Raw genomic sequence first — 17,571 nt, 5'->3', positions numbered from 1 at the left:
GATGTAAGTCCAGGTAGCTATAGCCACCTGATATTCAATAAAAATGCAAAAAATACTCATTGGAGAAAAGACAGCCTCTTCAGCAAATGGTGTTGGGAAAACTGGATATATATCTGCAGAAGGATGAAAATAGATTCTTCTCTCTCGCCATGCACAAGAATTAAGTTCAAATGGATAAAAGACCTTAACATCAGACCTGAAACTCCGAAACTGCATGAGGAAAAAGTAGGGGAAATCCTTCAACATATTGGTCTTGGCAAAGACTTTCTGAATACAACCCCAATTGCTCAGGCAATAAAGCCACAGATTAATCACTGGGATCTCATGAAATTACAAAGATTTTGGACTGCAAATGACACAGTGAACAAAGCAAAGAGGTAACCTACAGAATGGGGAAAATGTTCTCCCTCATATGTGGATCCTAACTACAGATGATTGGGCTTCTGCATGAGAAGGACAGTACTTAGTAGCAGAGGCCAGCAAGTTAAAAGGAGATATAAAGAGAAGAGAAAGGAAGGGAGGAGTGTACTAAATAGGTTGGTATTGTATATATTGTATATATGTAATTAGAATGATTGAGATGGGGAGGTAATATGATGGAGAATGGAATTTCAAAAGGTAAAGTGCGTCAGGGGGAGGGTATTACCATGGGATATTTTTTATAATCTTGGAAGATGTTAATAAAAATTGTGAAAAGATAAAACTTTTAAAAAAGAATATTGAGACAAGGAAAGTTGCCAGGATTATTTCTGAGTAAGTCCAAGGCAATCATGAGGCTGTATATAAGAGAGGGCTAGGAGGGCAAGAGTAAAGGGAAAGAGGAGCAGGGTGGCCTGGGGGGAGAGGAGGAGTGAAGCAAAGGATGTTTGCAGTTGCACACTGGTGGCTTTGGAGATGGAGAAAAGACCATGAGCCGAGGAGCATAAGCGGCCCCCAGCAGCTGGAAGAGGCAAGACAGAGGATTCCCCCTAAAACCTCCAAATGGAAAAACAAAGACTTTGACTTCCAAAATCATAAAGTAATCATTACTTGGAGCCAAAATTCTGTGCACGTAAGTCATAGCAGCAGCAGCAGTAAATGAATGTTACAAGTTTGCCATCTAGCAAGATAGGATGACACCAACAACCTCAATAACATTCAGAAAGTGAGGAATGAAAATGGAAACACAAAGAAGCTCCCATGGGGACACATATGGAGCAAGTCTTTTGTGGCTGATGAGATCAGAGGGGCTTCCTGGATGAGGGCAGGGTTTCCAAAAGGGAGCTCCAGGCAAGAGGACAAGGAAAGGCACTGAACAGAACCAAACAAACACTTCATCTTGACTCATGATCCGTCATTGTCCTCAGACCAAAACCTGTGAAAAGTTCATACATACTGCTGACAATGTAAAAGGTCTCCAAAATAATATCTATAATGATGATCTTTTACTAGGTTACATAAGATAAACTGAGCTGAGTTCACATAAAGAAATGCAGGAACCCCGTCTCTACACAGTGCAAAGCGCAAGTGGGCTCAGGTGCAGATATCCAGGCTTAACAGGGATGAACTCAAGAATCCTACAGCCAAAGGCATCCACTAACATTCACAAATTATGCATTTCTTACAACCCTTCATTTTCTATAACCAAGTACAAACCAATGGAGTCCAACTGAATGTCCTCAGCAGAGGGGACAGGACATGAAGGCCTGGCCTGGGCGATGATGGAGTTAACATGAGACACTCATCCCTCTACTAGCTTTTGATCAATTTGACTGACTTCAGAACCCAAGATCTTTTTTTTTTTTTTTTTAGGTAGAGTCTCACTCTACCCCAAGCTGACCTGGAATTCACTATGGAGTCTCAGGGTGGCCTTGAACTCATGGCAATCCTCCTACCTCTGCCTCCCAAGTGCTGGGATTAAAGGCGTGTGCCACTACTCACGGCTAGAATCCCAGATCTTAAGCAATGGAGGCAATCACCCTGATATGATACTTCTTTTAAGCCATTCTGTTTGGGAGTTTGGAAAGGAAGGGATGGAATCAGGTAGACTCCTTGTCTGCATTACCCAAATTCTCCATGTTTCATGCCCTTGATACCAATGGTGACAGTGTGTCTTCCCATGGATGACACCCTTTATCAGCTGTCTCAGCAACATTTTTTTTTATTTTACCTTCTGTTGAAATTTATTCCTTTTTGGATTGCTCATAGTCATTACAGGATAATCCAGAGGAATACCCTGCTTCTGCTGCTCTCCTCCCGTATGATTGGCCTGGGGCTTCCAAAAAGCTGTCCAAACTGATCACAGTGGCCCTTAAGTCCTGAGATGGCACAGCCTGTGTTGGGGACCAACTTTCTTCACAAGAAGAACTGGGCGTGTTGCAAGCATCCTCATTTCTGTGACCCCGTGCCTTCCTGCCCAAGCCTAGAAATGTAACCTCAGACTGGCTGCACTCAAAGGGGGTTTTCTGAGTCATACTGTCTCTCCTCAAGTCTTTCTCATGAGGCGGAGAATGATTATTCTGGTTTTCATCATCTTCTACTGGGATACTTGGAATGTTGTTGAGGAATAAAGGAGAAGGACACCTGAAGGACTTCAGTGACGTGGGAGGATCTTCCACAAAGTACAAGCTAGGCTGCGTGCTTTCAAGAGCATTCAGGACCTGATTAACAAAGAAGCAAACAACCAACCAATTAGCTTTGAACAACACCCCTTTCACCATTTCCTCTTGACCTACTAAGAAATACTCTTTCATTTTCATGAAGTGTGACTATAGCATTTTGAATGAGAAGGAATGGTAAGTATCAGAGTGACCCCTTCCTATGGAAGGGCATATGCAGTGACACAGAGCAAGGCATAAAAGACACTTCAGTAAATATTAAGAGACCTCATCAGTCCCCTAGATTTGATACCGACTAGCTTTGTGTCTTTGAGTCTTTTCATATTTCTCACCTCAACTGAAACAAGCAAAAGGTCAGAATGTTGTTCAGAAGGGTACCCTGACCTATATATATATTTAATGCCAGGATCATCCAGGGTAGCTTGGTAAAAATATAAACCTCTTGGCTCCAACCTAGAGATTATAATTGAAAATATAAGGAGACAGAGGCCCAGTGTATTTAAACAGCTTCACAGATATGTGGATGGCAAACAGACTTTTAAACCAATGACCTAACATGTTTATACACACACATACACACACACGCTTCCTAAAAATATGTTTAGATAGTTTTGAAATTTACAAAGTGTGTTTGTGAACATTCTGATTTAATCTATACGTATGACATCATTATTCTGATTTTATAGAAAAAGCTGAGGCTCAAAAGAGAGAATTCATATCACTCTCTGGAAGGGAGCAGCCTTGCTGCTGAACCTGAGCCTTGACTCCCAGTCCCGTGTCTCTCCACAACGTAGCGGACATATTGCTTGCTAGGCCAGGACTGCACATGATCTTTATTGGCCATGCCAGGCCTTGAATATGCTTTCCTGACTCCCCGGCCAGTGCTCTCGCATGATGATCAGAGCAGCCTCTTGTTTAAAACCTTCCTATGGCTCCATACTAGACTTAGGATAAAATCCAAATTCCTAGGATAGATTGATGTCCCTCTCTCACCTGGAGGCTTCTGTAATTGTAACCGCTCCAACTTACCCTCACCTCCCCCCAGCTCCATGATGCTTAGCTGCCTGCAGTCATGCTGCTGGTGATGCCATCACCACAGAAGCAGCTTTCACAGGTGCTAATGGCTCTTTCATGGGTGTCATGCCACCCCCACTGCTGCCTGACTCCAGCCTGCTCTCCAGATCATAGCTAAGCTGCCACCTCCAGCAAGAAATTCTTTTGACTCCCACAGGCTGGCACACATTCTGACTTTACCCTCACACATCAGCCTGGGCTTCTAAACACCATGCGTACCTTACTGGACCAGAACTCCATGTCTACTGATCTGACCCCTGGAGACTGCAAGTAGGAGAGCAGTCATTGTATCGTGACCACCGCTGTATTCTCAGTGCTCAATATGAAGTTTGCAAACATGAAAGAGGCATTAGATTTAGTATTTGCTTATGAATAAATGAATGATTACATCTGTAGATAAATGAATACATTTAAAATTAAGAAAAGGAAACGAGTGTCATGCTAAGTGGGCCAAATATTTTGATGAATGTTGAGTAACATATTCCCTTCAAATTACTTTCCATTAGACATTTTGTGGTTTTCTGGTGCCCTCCAGTAATGACCTCTACCAGAGTATCAAATGACGCGAGGGTTTTTTTGACCAGAAAGATTAGCTACTGGGCTATTATTCTCTGTTGGATCATTCTCATTTGAATTAGTCTCAACAATAAAAAAAATTCACTGAGACACACAATTTATTCAACTTGAATTTTCCATGGCTCAGTTTTGAAAAAACAAAACACATATATACATACTTCATCCATCGAAGGTCTTAGCTTTGCCCGAGTTGCCACGCACTGGCCTGCCAGAGAAAAGAGCTTAGCAGAGAAGTTCTGGGGACAGGGATGTACTTTCTTGTCTAGAAATGAGAGACATGAATTAAGGCCTCTCTTCTCCATCAGTTCCATAATGAGGTCCCGCTAGGAAGAGGAAGAAATGAGTTTATTACTTGGAACTCAATCAAAAAGCAAACTAGAAAACAAATGTCAGCATAAAGGACAGTCTTACCAGCTGAACATGTTTGGGGTCATCTAACACCACCTTACAACCTGTCAGAACTTCCATGATTACCTATAGAGACCATACAAAAAGTCACCTGTAGCTGTTGAATACATTCACAATACTGGTTGTAACTATGAACCATAGCAATGGATACAGTTCTATCTTTCCTTTTTTTGTTGTTTATTTGTTTTTGTTTTTTAGAAAGAGCAAGGGAGAGAGAGAGAGAATTGGCATGCCAGGCCCTCAGCCACTACAATCAAGCTCCAGATGTGTGCGCCACCTAGTAGGCATGTGAAACCTTGCGTTTACCTCACTATTGTGTGTCTGACTTACATGGCATCTGGAGAGCCAAACATGGGTCCTTAGGCTTTGCAGGCAAGCGTGTTAACTGCTAAGCCACCTCTCCAGCTTGGGAATACAGTTCTTTTCTAGTTAAGACAATGCTTTTATATTTTATTTGCTGATTATTCAACATTAGTGTACAAGAAAATAAGTAACAGGAAATCAATAAATATAAAAGTTAAAACTCAGGGTCAGGCATGGTAGCACACACCCTAATCCCAGCACTTGGGAGGCATAGGTAGGAGGATCACTGTGAGTTTAAAGCCAACCTGGAACTGCTGAGTGAGTTCAAGGTCAGCATGGGTTAGAGTGAGACCTTACCTCAAAAAAACATACAAACAAACAAACAAAAGTTAAAACTCTTAAAAAGTTTCCTAGGCTAAAGACACGATTCAGTCAGCAAAGTGCTTGTCATGCAAGTGTAGTGACCTGAGTTCATGTCCTCAGCACCTACGTAAGTGCCAGGCAAGCATGGCAGCCCACCTGTAATCCCTGTGCTCATGAGACAGAAGATTCCCCCAGGCAAGCTGGTTAGGCAAATTAGCTGAATTAGCAGTGTGCGAGAGAAGACTCTGACTCAGAAAAATGAAATGGAGAGTGATTGAGGAAGACGCCCATCTCAGCCTCTGATCTGTGCACACACACATGCCCAGGCACATCACACACACATACATGCATACACACACACACACACACACACACACACAAGTTATTTCAGAATTCAAAACTTTTTTGGCAATAAACTCTCTTCCTTTGTTAACCAGAAGCTGTTACTCACAATTCCAAAGCTGTAGACATCTGTTTTAATGGAGAGTTTTCCATGTCTGATATATTCTTCGGGCATGTACCACAGATACTTCCTGCTGTTGCCAGCTATACTTATGGTAGAACTCTGGTGTTCTTGGTGGGGTCGGAAGTGTGCCATGGCAAAATCAGTTAGCTTGGGTTGAAACTGATCATCCAAGAGAATGTTTGCACTAAAATTGTGATCAAGGACAAACAAGACAAAACATCATAAAGGTGTTTCATGAACAACAACAAGGCAAGCTAACCTTCATGTCAGGTTCATTCAAAACATGGAATGAGGGCTGGAGAGATGGCTTAGCGGTTAAGCGCTTGCCTGTGAAGCCTAAGGACCCCGGTTCGAGGCTCGGTTCCCCAGGTCCCACGTTAGCCAGATGCACAAGGGGGCGCACGCGTCTGGAGTTCGTTTGCAGAGGCTGGAAGCCCTGGCGCGCCCATTCTCTCTCTCTCCCTCTATCTGTCTTTCTCTCTGTGTCTGTCGCTCTCAAATAAATAAATAAAAAATATTTAAAAAAATAAAAAATAAAAATAAAAAAAAACATGGAATGAAACTAAACATTAACTTATAAAGCCTAGAGAAAATTCTTAAACTTCTTCCTAAAATAGAAACCCAAGTGTTGTATAAAACCTAAAACAAAAATCTAAATCTGATTCATTGGGGAAACCAACTGCTTTCTGATTAGAACTGAGGCCTACTCCATGAGATGGAATTCCTTTCTGATACTGAAAACCTAATCAAAATACTACGGCTGGGGAGGTCATAAGCCCTAGCAGGGAAACCACTACTGTTTTCTGGCTAAATGGACATATTATGCCCACCAAACTGCCATCTAAATATTTATTTTTTATGTCCATATATTAATGATACTCTCAAGTTTGGTTAGAAAAACTTCTCTTTTCAGATGGTGATGACCATATGGAGACTCAATACTCATGTAAGTGCTGAGAAGAAGTGACAATGGAGTATTCATCACTAAATGAAACATCTCTATTACATCCTCCCAGGCTAAAAGCCCACTGGAGAAGAGGTGGCAGAAAGAATAGATGTGTTAAAGGTTGGCAAACAGTGCTTACAATACTGTCTTCCAGACACAAAATGGCCATGATATTTATGACCTCACAAGGGCTGCCACTACCTAAACAAGATTTGCATAATAGGAGGGGGCGAGAAAAGAGGACATCAAAATAGAAGAGAGACTAGCTGGAAAGAAGGGATTCAGTGGAATGAAGACTTGGGAGGGGGGAAGGAAGGTCATGGGAGGGGATTATAACCATGGTATACTGTCCATATTAATGGAGGTTGTCAATAGGAACAAAAAATATGATCCATGAACAGTGGGCATTTCAAGATTATAGACACCTTCGGAGATGGGGGTTAAGCTGAGGCTGTGCAAATAGGAAGAACTAACATTAACTGAAGCAGCTTCCTTGTGCCTTTCTTAGAGTTAATGAGAACATAAACTGAGCCTTAATCAGCTAATGTTGAAGGAGGCATGCTACAGAGTGCTAGCCTTATCACCAGGGAGGCACTAGCCTGGAATGCCTTCAGGAACCTTTGGTAGCCCCTGCTTTAGTGAGCCACTCCCATCTTTGAGGGTCTGTCTTGGAGTGTTGTTTAGAATATGAATGCCTGCAGAAGCAAAGGCAGAGTGCTAGGAGCCAACTTAAGGAGTCGTCACAAACCTTAATGATCATCTCACATCTCAGCAGACAGGAAGCATCAGCTCTCTTACTCTGACCTTCAAGAGTCTGGCACAGTAAGGATAGGAAAGAGGACAAGAGGCGTGCCTGTTGCTTGGGTGAGGCAGGCTTTGAGACTTTCATTGCCCTTCTGCCCAACATGTCAAGTCAGCAGAACAACAGAACGTGTACCACGGCTATAGAGACTATGAGGTGTATGGACTGCCTGTCACCGCTGAATGAATGGCAGCTAGCATGGAGATCAGTAACCAGTCATAGGAGAGCAGGCAGAGGCTGGCAGAGCAGGTGCATAGGCTATGAGTTTTACTTGAGGCTATTCAGACTTGCTTTTTGCCTCCTGGCATTAGAACATTTACTACTGGACCTTCCCATTCTAAATGCCAGGACATGTATCTTATAGTGGTTTGCACTGTTATTAAAAGTGGTAACAACTACTTGATAATATGAGCAAATATTGAATCTTTAAGATTCTAGGGCTGAGGAGATATCTCAGTGGTTAAAAGCACTTGCTTTTGCCTAATGGCCTGGGTTCAACTCCTCAGTACTCATGTAAATCCAGATGCACAAAGTAGAGCATGTGTCTGGAGTTTGTTTGCAATGGCAGGAGGTCTGATGCACCCTGTGGTGGTTTGATTCAGGTGTCCCCCATAAACTTAGGTGTTCTCAATGTTAGGTTCGCAGCTGATGGAAATTTGGGAATTAATGCCTCCTGGAGGGAGTGTATTGAGGGGGTGGGCTTATGGCTGTTATAGCCAGTTTCCCCATGCCAGTGTTTGGCACACTCTCCTGTTGCCACCTTATGTTGGCCAGGGGGTGATGTCCACCCTCTGCTCATGCCATCGTTTTCCTCTGCCATCGTGGAGCTTCCCCATGAGCCTGTAAGCCAAAATAAACCTCTTTTTCCCACAAGTTGCTCTTGGTTGGGTGATTCCTACCAGCAATGTGAGCTGGACTGCAACAGTAAAGTGGTACCAAGGAGTGGGATTGCTGCTAGACACCTGACTGTGCGGCTTTGGCTTTTTGGAGCTAATTTTCAAGAGGGATGTGGAAGGACTTGAAACCTTGGCCTAAGACGCCTTAAAATGCTGTAAGGACAGCTTGATGGAATATTCTGGTCAGAGTTGAAAGGCCTGAATGCAGTAAGAACTATGGACTGTGAAGTTTGGCTTATGAAGTGAGAAAGAGCTTTGCTTGTACTGGGCTAGCAGCTTGTGTGAGAAGCTTGCTCTTATGCCCGTGTCCTGAGAAGTTGTGCAGGGTTGCTTTGTGTAGAAATGAACTGGTGTGAGCAGAGGGATATGGCACAGAAAGAAATGTTTAGTCCGAAACTGCTACCTGTTCAGCTGCAGTTGAGAGATTACAACCTTTGAGATTGGGCCATCTGACCTGTACTGGGGCAACAAAAGAATGTAGACTCTTTTGAAGGGGCCTGAATGCTCAAGGAGTATCCTATTCTTCAAAGTCTGCTTTATTCCTTCTGGATTAACAAATTGGCACCCTACCTGGTATTGTGGAAAATGCTGGAAAGAGGATCATTGAGTTTGCAACATGGTCTTGTGTTTTGGAAATGGCCATGGGCACTGTGAAGCAGGTTTTCTGGATGCCTGCATGGATACCCCATGGGGCCATGAGGATGAACTGTGGATTGCAATAGAAACCCAGTGGAGATGCAGGGACCACGAGATGACTGCTCAGGAAAGCTGCCGGCCCCGATGAACTTTTCCAGGACTGTGAGTAGCCTAACTGGAGGAATGAAATTGGAATGCTAGAGACTTGTTGCTGGTTAGAATTATTGGACTTGGAGATTTGTCACTGGTTAGAGTTGTTGAACTTGAAGCTACAGAGTTTGATGTTCGCCTCGGTTATTTTAAATCTTCTATCCCTGGGTGGAGATTCGTGGTGCAGTTTCATATTGAACTGTACAGAACACACTCAGGAAAGTCTGAGCTATGCAAATGGCCTCAAAGCCTGTACAACACAACATCAACAGCGTACAGCAGAGACGGTGACTACTAAACTTCCTCCCTGCCCTGAACTGCTTTCTCCCTTGTAAATGGATATTTTACTAACAACTTGCTCCTCTTTCTGCTTTCATCCACATGTCTGTCCACTTCCTTGTTCTAGAACACAGGAACCTAGAACTTCTCCAGAGGTACCCACTAAACCCTGATATCCCAAGTTTAAGTCCCTAGAGCTTCTGCCACTCTAAGAGCTACTTCTGCACGCCCTCACTTCATCTCAGCACAGGGGGAGATGGAATACCTGAGTGCCAGATTTTCAATGTCCTCTTCACCACTACAGCTCTCCAGGGCATGCAAATTTAATTTATATGCCAGGACCACGAGAAAGCCAAAGCTAAATCTAAAAGTAGCTTAAGAGCCCCTAAACGTTTTTCTAAATACAAAGGTAAGGAGGGGAGAAAGGCAACAACAATAATAAAAGCCATAATCTAATCCATGTGCTTGACCCTCTGCAAGTCTAGTAGGAAGGTAGGCAGAGGTAAGCTAGGTGACCACAAGCCACGTCATAGCCAATAAACCCACTGAGGACACAAGGTCAGTTAGAGGTCATCCTTAGACAAGATTACGTGAGTACACTGCACTTTTACATTGAATAATGACATTTGGTGGAAAGACAAGTTGCTTACCAGCAGATCTGAGTATATAACATACATTTTGAATGCTGTGATTTATTCTGTTCTAAAGAAAGGTTAATAGTAGCTGAGAAAGAAAAATGTTCTGTTTTAGGAAAGTGGAGGTTTCAAAAAGCCCCTCAACAATCCCTTCCTACCCTCATTCTTTCCCCTCGGTCAACCTGAAATAGAACTGTCAGACATAAAGCGCCTCTGGCCACTGTGCAGGTCAACAGAATAAGTTTATTTTATGGGGTGAAAATAAGCTAACAAAATAAAGACAGCATAAAGTAACTGAAGTCATAACCATATAACATGTAAGGACAGCTGGCTAGTAACTGTAGCCACCAAAGAGATAGAAAAAACATCAAAACTTTAGGGCTGGAAAGATGGCTTAAAATTAAGGTGCGGGCTGGAGAGATGGCTTAGCAGTTAAGTGCTTGCCTGTGAAGCCTAAGGACCCCGGTTGGAGGCTTGATTCCCCAGGACCCATGTTATCCAGATACACAAGGGGGTGCATGCATCTGGAATTCATTTGCAGTGGCTGGAAGCCCTGGCATGCCCATTCTCTCTCATTCTCTCTCTCTCTCTCTCTCTCTCTCTCTCTCTCTCTCTCTCTCTCTTTCTCTCTCCCTCCCTCCCTCCCTCCCTCCCTCCGTCCTTCTCTCTGTTGCTTTCAAAGAAATAAATAAAAATAAACAAAAAAATTAAAAAAAATTATGGTGCTTGCCTACAAAGCCTAAGGACCCAGGTTCGATTCTCCAGGACCCACATAAGCCAGATGCACAAGGTGGTGCACACATCTGGAGTTTGTTGTTGTAGCTGGAGACCCTGGTATGCCCATTCTCTCTCTCTCACACACACACATACTCTCTCTAATAAATAAATTAATTAACTAAAAAGTTTTTAAAAAAACTTTAATTCACATTTTCAATTTTATGGTTTTACAAACTGTTTTATCTGCTTTTGATCATAATGCTATCTGCTATACCAGGCAGGCCAGCCTTTCTTTAGACAGACCTTTCAGTAGAAGGAACCTTGATTGTGCTTTGAAGACACAGGTGGTGGATTGTACCCTGACTTTAGGGTGGTTCTCTCTGCAATAGGAAGCATTGCCACAACACTTCTTTTGGATAACCTGGTTTCATAGACAATGCTACTTTGTACTGAGAACTGCTTACTTTGCTCATCACAAAGCATGATGATGTACCTAGATCAGAATGCAGGATTTGCATACCAATGCTGTGTTTGACATGTAGAACTTGTCTATATATGTATTTAAATAACATATATATATATGTTATTTATATATATCTATTATCTATCTATATAATATATTAATATTAATATTATTATTAATATATAATTATATAATATATTATATATAGATATAATATATATTAATATATAATTATATATTATATATAGATATTATATCTATATTATCTATATATCTATTTAAATAACATATATATATATATATATATATGGGCTTATCATAGCTCTGGTCAACTGCCTAGCAACTCTCAGGAAAGGTCAGCACACCACCCAGTGGATGCCAAACATAGCAAGAACCCAGCTGGCTTCTCTATGACAGCATGAGGCCACAGGACACAGGTTATCTGTGACATAGCAGTTGCAACACTGAAACACCTCTCTCCAGTTGGCCTGCTCTCCTTCTCCTCAGATGAGGCAAGATCCAGTTTTCCCAGACCCACAAGTTTCCGGGAAAGTTGTGTAGGGGGCTGGAATGATGGCTTAGCAATTAAAGCATTTTCCTCCGAAGCCTAAGGACCCAGGCTTGATTCCCCAGTACTCACGTAAGCCATATGCACAAGGTAGTACATGCATCTGGAGTTCCTTTGCAGTGGGTACAAGCCCTAGCACGTCCATTCTCTGTATGTATATGCCTGCCTCTCTCTCTCTCTCTCTCTCAAATGAATAAATTCAATGGAGTTCTTTAAGATGTAGGTCTACATATTTAGTTTTTAAAAAGTTGTGCACAACCTTTCCTCTACTTTACACACACGGTGACCCATCCAAGAAAGGTATGAACCTGGAACTCTGAATTCTCTGGTTAGACTGTGGAGCACTCTGTCTTCCTACTGAATTGAGGAAGATGTTAGAGAAAAGGTGAAAGTTTGCTTGCACTTTATAGGTATCTGTGGAAGACAGGAGCCAGGGAAATGGCCCTGTCAAAAGGTATGTGCCTCCTTTAAATGCAGAACTTCATTGCTGTGGTGGTTTGAATGTAATATGCTCCCCATAGGATCATGTGTTTGAACACTGGGTCCTCAGCTGCTGGTGCTATTTGCGAAGTTTCTGGAACCTTTGGGAGGTGGAGCCTTGCTGGAGGAAGTGGGTCACTAGGGATGGACTTGACACTGTGACAAGCTGGAGCCTATTCCTGACACCATGACACCCCACCAAAAAACTTCCCCTCAAAACTATAAGCAAAGAAAACCCTTTTTCTTCCATAAGTTGCTTCTAGTCAGGTATATGTTTCACAGCAATGAGAAAGTAATTAGTATAAGGGCTTTAACCAAACCAGCAAAGTCTCCCTGGGCCTCTATTTCCATGTGGATAAAAAGGTTATTTACTGAGAAAATCTAAGTAGAGCTCCTGATATGCAAAGTACCTCATATCTCATAATGTATCTTAAAGATGTAAACTCGTCATTGCCCACAATATACTCATTACATTAAAATCCTAAGAGATTCAGATGGATATCTTTAGATATTCAAGGCCACTGAATTAATAATAATGTACCAGAGATTTCAGGAAGACCTGAGAACCTGGGTGAATTGTTTCAAAGAATCAGGTAAGTTTCAAGTTAGTTCCAGAGAAGTTTTGGATAAACCGGGCTGGAAAGATGGCTTAGCAGTTAAGGCATTTGCCTGCAAAGCCAAAGGATTCCAGTTCAACTCTCCAGGACCCACATAAGATGCACAATGGGGTGCATGCGTCTGGAGTTTGCAGTGGCTGGAGGCCCTGCCATCCCCATTCTTTCCCTCAAATAAATAATTTTTTTTTAAAAAAAGAAGTTTTGGGTGGCGGGCGTGGTGGTGCATGCCTTTAATCCCAGCACTTTGAAGAAGTAGGAGGATCACCATGAGTTTGAGGCCACCCTGAGGCTACATAGTGAATTCCAGGTCAGCCGGAGCTAGAGTGAGACCTACCTCAAAAAAACAAAAAAACAACAACAACAAAAAAAGTTTTGGACAAACTCTAAAACCCATGGAAAAATACCAGGAGCCAAAAACAGCCCCCAGATGCAGACAGGCAAACAACCTTGTGACCATAGCATGACCATTGACCCCGCCTAATGTACTATAGATAACCCTGTCAGGATGTTTCCGAGAAGAAAACAAAGAAAGGATCCCCACCGACCCCAAGTCTATTAATAAGTAACCAGTGCTGGGACTGAAATCATGCTTCTGCTTCTGTAAACCTGCTTCTGCTCTCCCTAACCCTATAAAAAGAGACCCTTCCCCTTGCCCGGCACGCTCAGCCTCTCGAAGGACTGGAGTGCCCGCAGGCGCCTGCATGAACAATAAAGCTGCCTCTTGCCTTTGCATCCAGTGGCTCGGTCTTGGTTCTTGGGCGTGGGTCTCCCACCACGGAAGATTCCCCCTCCCCCGGAAATCTTACAAAACCAAACTTAAATATCTGTGTGTGTGTCTGTGTATGCACGCACGCACACACACAAACCCATGTGTGTGTATACATATGTGTATATCTATATATATAGATACATATAGATCTATCTGTCTATATATACACACATACATACATACATATGTGTGTGTGTGTGTGTGTGTGTGTGTGTGTGTGTGTGTGTGTGTTATACGTTTGTCTTCAGATGCATGCATTCTGGGGCACATATGCCAAAGCCAGAGAAAGGCATCAAGTGTCCTTCTCTACTACTCTTCTGCCTCATTTATCTGAGAGTCTCTTGCTGAACTTGAAGCTCTTCATTTCAAAATAGATTGAGCCTCCTGTCTCCACTGCCATCCTTATGGAGGTATAGGCATATGTGCCATACCCAGATCTTTATGTGGGTTCTGGGGATTGAACTCAGGCCTTCATGCTTGCACAGCAAGTGCTCTCACCCAATGAACCATCCATCTCCCTAGCCCTAAAATAGTATTTCTAGGTAACTTAAGACAATAAATAAGAGAACATCTAGACAGGTGTTGTGGATGGACGCTAGGACTAGGTACTTCAGTGACAAACAGAACTGAGAAGGGGAATTGGACCTTATCTAAGAGTTGCTTGTTTCTGCACACTTTAAGATAAAGAATGAGCACATTTGGACAGAACAGAAGAGGAAGGACTAGGGGGAAACTACGAAAGTGTGGAAACTCATTTATATTCGAAATATTTCTAGGGAAGAAAAAAAAAAACCACAAAAACAAAACCTTTTTGATAGGAAGGAGAGAGAGGAAGCTGGTTAAAGAATCAATCCACCAAAAAGATTTTGCCCTTGCTGCAGGTTTACATCTATTAACCTCTGGGCTGAAGGCCAGTCTCGCCAGTCTGCAGCATGTCAGTTGACAAACGTGTGCCTCAGGAAGGGGACAAAGACAGGAAGAGGCCGAGTTTCTCAGGCAAGAGTGTCATGGTGGCTAGCTGACCAGTGCAGCCATATACTCCTTCCTGATCCCTTGTTCTCCTAGACCCTCGCATAGGAAGTGCTCCGTGCACTCTCTTGCTCACGCCAACCTTATGCCTCTTATCAATGCCCTTTTTTTTTTTTTTCAGAAATCCATTTTTAAGCAAGTAGCTTCCTGCTTCCGTTGTCTCACATGAAAGACTGTCTAACTTGGCAAGAGAAAAATGGCAATACCCATTTAGGAACATGATTTTATAAGACACGTTAAAAATATTCACCAAAATTATCTCCTTGATTTGGAACCATTAGCAGGAATGAATGTCTGGGATGAAAAAGTGCGGGGGATAAAGTGTATTTCTATTTAAGATTGCTCATAAATGTGAAAACAATTAAGCTTGCTGAGGGATAGGATGGAAATAACAGGGAGGTTTACTGCTTTCAGATGCTTTTATGTGATCTTATAATTCAAAAACATCTTCGTTTCCTAAATAAAAATGTGACGGTCTCTTGCCAAGAGTACAGATTGCATTCAGGACTTTCCTTTAAATCCTTTCCTCCTCACGTCCTACCATCTGGAAGTGAGTTTTGTTTTTATAGCATTCTCTTTGAAGAGTTCAAATTACTAAGACATTTTTTTGGGCTAAGTGAACCACCAGACTTGCTGAAAATACCTTTGAAATGTGGGCTCTGCTTCCTCTGGTGGATGTTCCTCAGCTGTGTCCTTGACAGTTTCTTCCTTAGAAAGCCACTTACTCTCAGCGCTTCAACAAGCGAAAGAAAACTGCGAACGCAGATCTCCAGACTTGACCCCTCCGCAAGTCAGCTGCCGACTGCGGTTTTCACTAGGAGCCTAATGTCGACATTTGCAAAATTCTGAGCACTGACTTTACTCTCATCTCTCTCCACATCCCCCTGTGTCTGCCGAGGCAGCCAACAGGCTCCCCATAATCCCAGGTCTTAATTCCAAAATGAGCATGACAATTAGAGTCACACAAACACAGAATGTCCTCTCCCATCCTCCGCGTACAGGCAAGTTGCTAGCCTTTGTAAGCAGCTGCTTTCTCTGATCAAACTGAGATGATAATAACACCTACATTCCTTTCCAAAGGATTTGCTGGGAGGATTAACACTTATTCCATGGATGTAGATTTCAGGTCCAAAGCCCTCTGGATTTCATTGAGCTCCCTAATCCACCTGCAGCCCATCCTCCATCATTCATGTATAGTATTTACTGATGCTGTCAGGACAAAATGTGCTTGTTGCTGTCTTGGGCTTTTGTTCATGCTGTTCCCTCATCTTGAAAGCATTCCTCCCTCCCTTATCTTTATCTAAATCCTCTTTGTACACTTAAGAATCACTTCCTCTGGGCTGGAGAGGTGGCTTAGCGGTTAAGGCATTTGCCTGCAAAGCCAAAGAACCCAGGCTCAGTTCCCCAGGACCCATGCAGGCGAGATACACAAGGTGGTCCTTGCAACTGGAGTTCGTTTGCAGTGGCTGGAGGCCCTGGTGCACCCATTCTCTCTCTCCTTCCATCTCTGTGTGTGTGTGTGTGTCTGACTCTCTAAAAACTTAAAAGATAAAAAATTTTAAGAAGGCTGGGCATGGTGGCACACACCTTTAATCCCAGCACTTGGGAGGCAGAGGTAGGAGGATCACCAAGAGTTAGAGGCTACCCTGAGACTACATAGTAAATTCTAAATCAGCCTGGGCTAGAGTGAGACCCCTACCTTGGAAAAAAAAAAAAAAAAAAAGAAAGAAAGAAAGAAAGAAAAGAAAAGAAAAGATCACTTCCTCCATGAAGTTTTTATTGGACCACTCTAAATTCCAGGATTCTTCATTCTTCCAAATTGCTACTGGACAGCCCAAAATATACCAGGTAGCATTTAAAGCATATCATCTTGTGTTGTTTACATATATACAATACTGACCCTATAGAACATACTAAATACCATCACCCATTTTGTAAGAGGATTTGAAAGCATTAAGTAGCTTTAGACTACTAACATAGGACAGCAAATATGTGACTCAAATGTTTATTAAAACATTGTATTACTGGTAGACATTCCTAATTGAGTTCAGAAAACACTCATGCCTAGATTCTTTTTCCACACTGTACCTGGGAAGTTATAACTGATCAACCAAAGATGGAATGGGAGATAAAACTGATTCGTCATGGCTACTATAGCACACTGCTTCTTTTACAGAAGGAGTAAATGAAGCCCACATGGTGGGTGTGGCTTGTTCCTTGCATTTACAAACATGGCAGAATTAGGACTAAAATGTATCCCTCCTTTTTCCTTCTGGAGTCTCATGATTTACCATAGTTAACTGAAAAGCAGTCTTTCATTTCATGGATACATGATTAAAATGATTAAAATCTGTTTATTGCAAAAAGGAATAATGTCTTGGATTATCTCTGTGCCTCTTTGTGTCTTTCTGTCTTCCCTACCCACCTCCTCTTCTGTATATAGATAATTCTAGAGGCAAGATGAACTAAAGGCTCAGTCACAGCACTTCAGCTCAACATAAGAGGTCATACTAAATTAGAGCCACTCTAAAGGGTGCAAGAACCCCACATGCTGAGCCCCCTAGGAAGGCCATAGTCCACCACAGTTGGGTTGGATGAAGTACTTGGGAGATAGAGTCAAGAATAATAATAAGTAGGGATAATTAGTGCCAGGCCCTGGGATAGTCTTTCCATGTATTAACTCATGTCATCCGCACAGCCCTGGGAGGAGGCATGCTGGTATTATACCCGGTTCCACATGAGGGAGACTGAACAGCAGGAAACTGAATTGCTGGAAGTCACTATGTCAGAAAGAAGT

General features: G+C 42.5%; 1 protein-coding gene across 1 annotated transcript in view; it reads right to left on the bottom strand.

Annotated features, from left to right (window-relative positions):
* Window positions 1-1,925: 1,925 nt before the first annotated feature.
* The window catches only part of Irak3 (interleukin 1 receptor associated kinase 3), a 68,854-nt gene continuing 53,208 nt past the window's right edge, over window positions 1,926-17,571 (bottom strand). The window contains exons 9-12 of the mRNA XM_004650066.2: window positions 5,773-5,971; window positions 4,659-4,721; window positions 4,406-4,570; window positions 1,926-2,639 (exon numbers count right to left, since the gene is read on the bottom strand). Of these exons, the coding sequence (XP_004650123.2) occupies window positions 2,163-2,639; window positions 4,406-4,570; window positions 4,659-4,721; window positions 5,773-5,971 (904 nt within the window). The 3' untranslated portion in view covers window positions 1,926-2,162. The remainder of the gene's footprint in view (window positions 2,640-4,405; window positions 4,571-4,658; window positions 4,722-5,772; window positions 5,972-17,571) is intronic.

Source organism: Jaculus jaculus, chromosome 6, assembly GCF_020740685.1.
Source record: "Jaculus jaculus isolate mJacJac1 chromosome 6, mJacJac1.mat.Y.cur, whole genome shotgun sequence".
Classification (NCBI taxonomy): domain Eukaryota; kingdom Metazoa; phylum Chordata; class Mammalia; order Rodentia; family Dipodidae; genus Jaculus; species Jaculus jaculus.
This window is presented reverse-complemented; position numbering and strand designations above follow the sequence as displayed.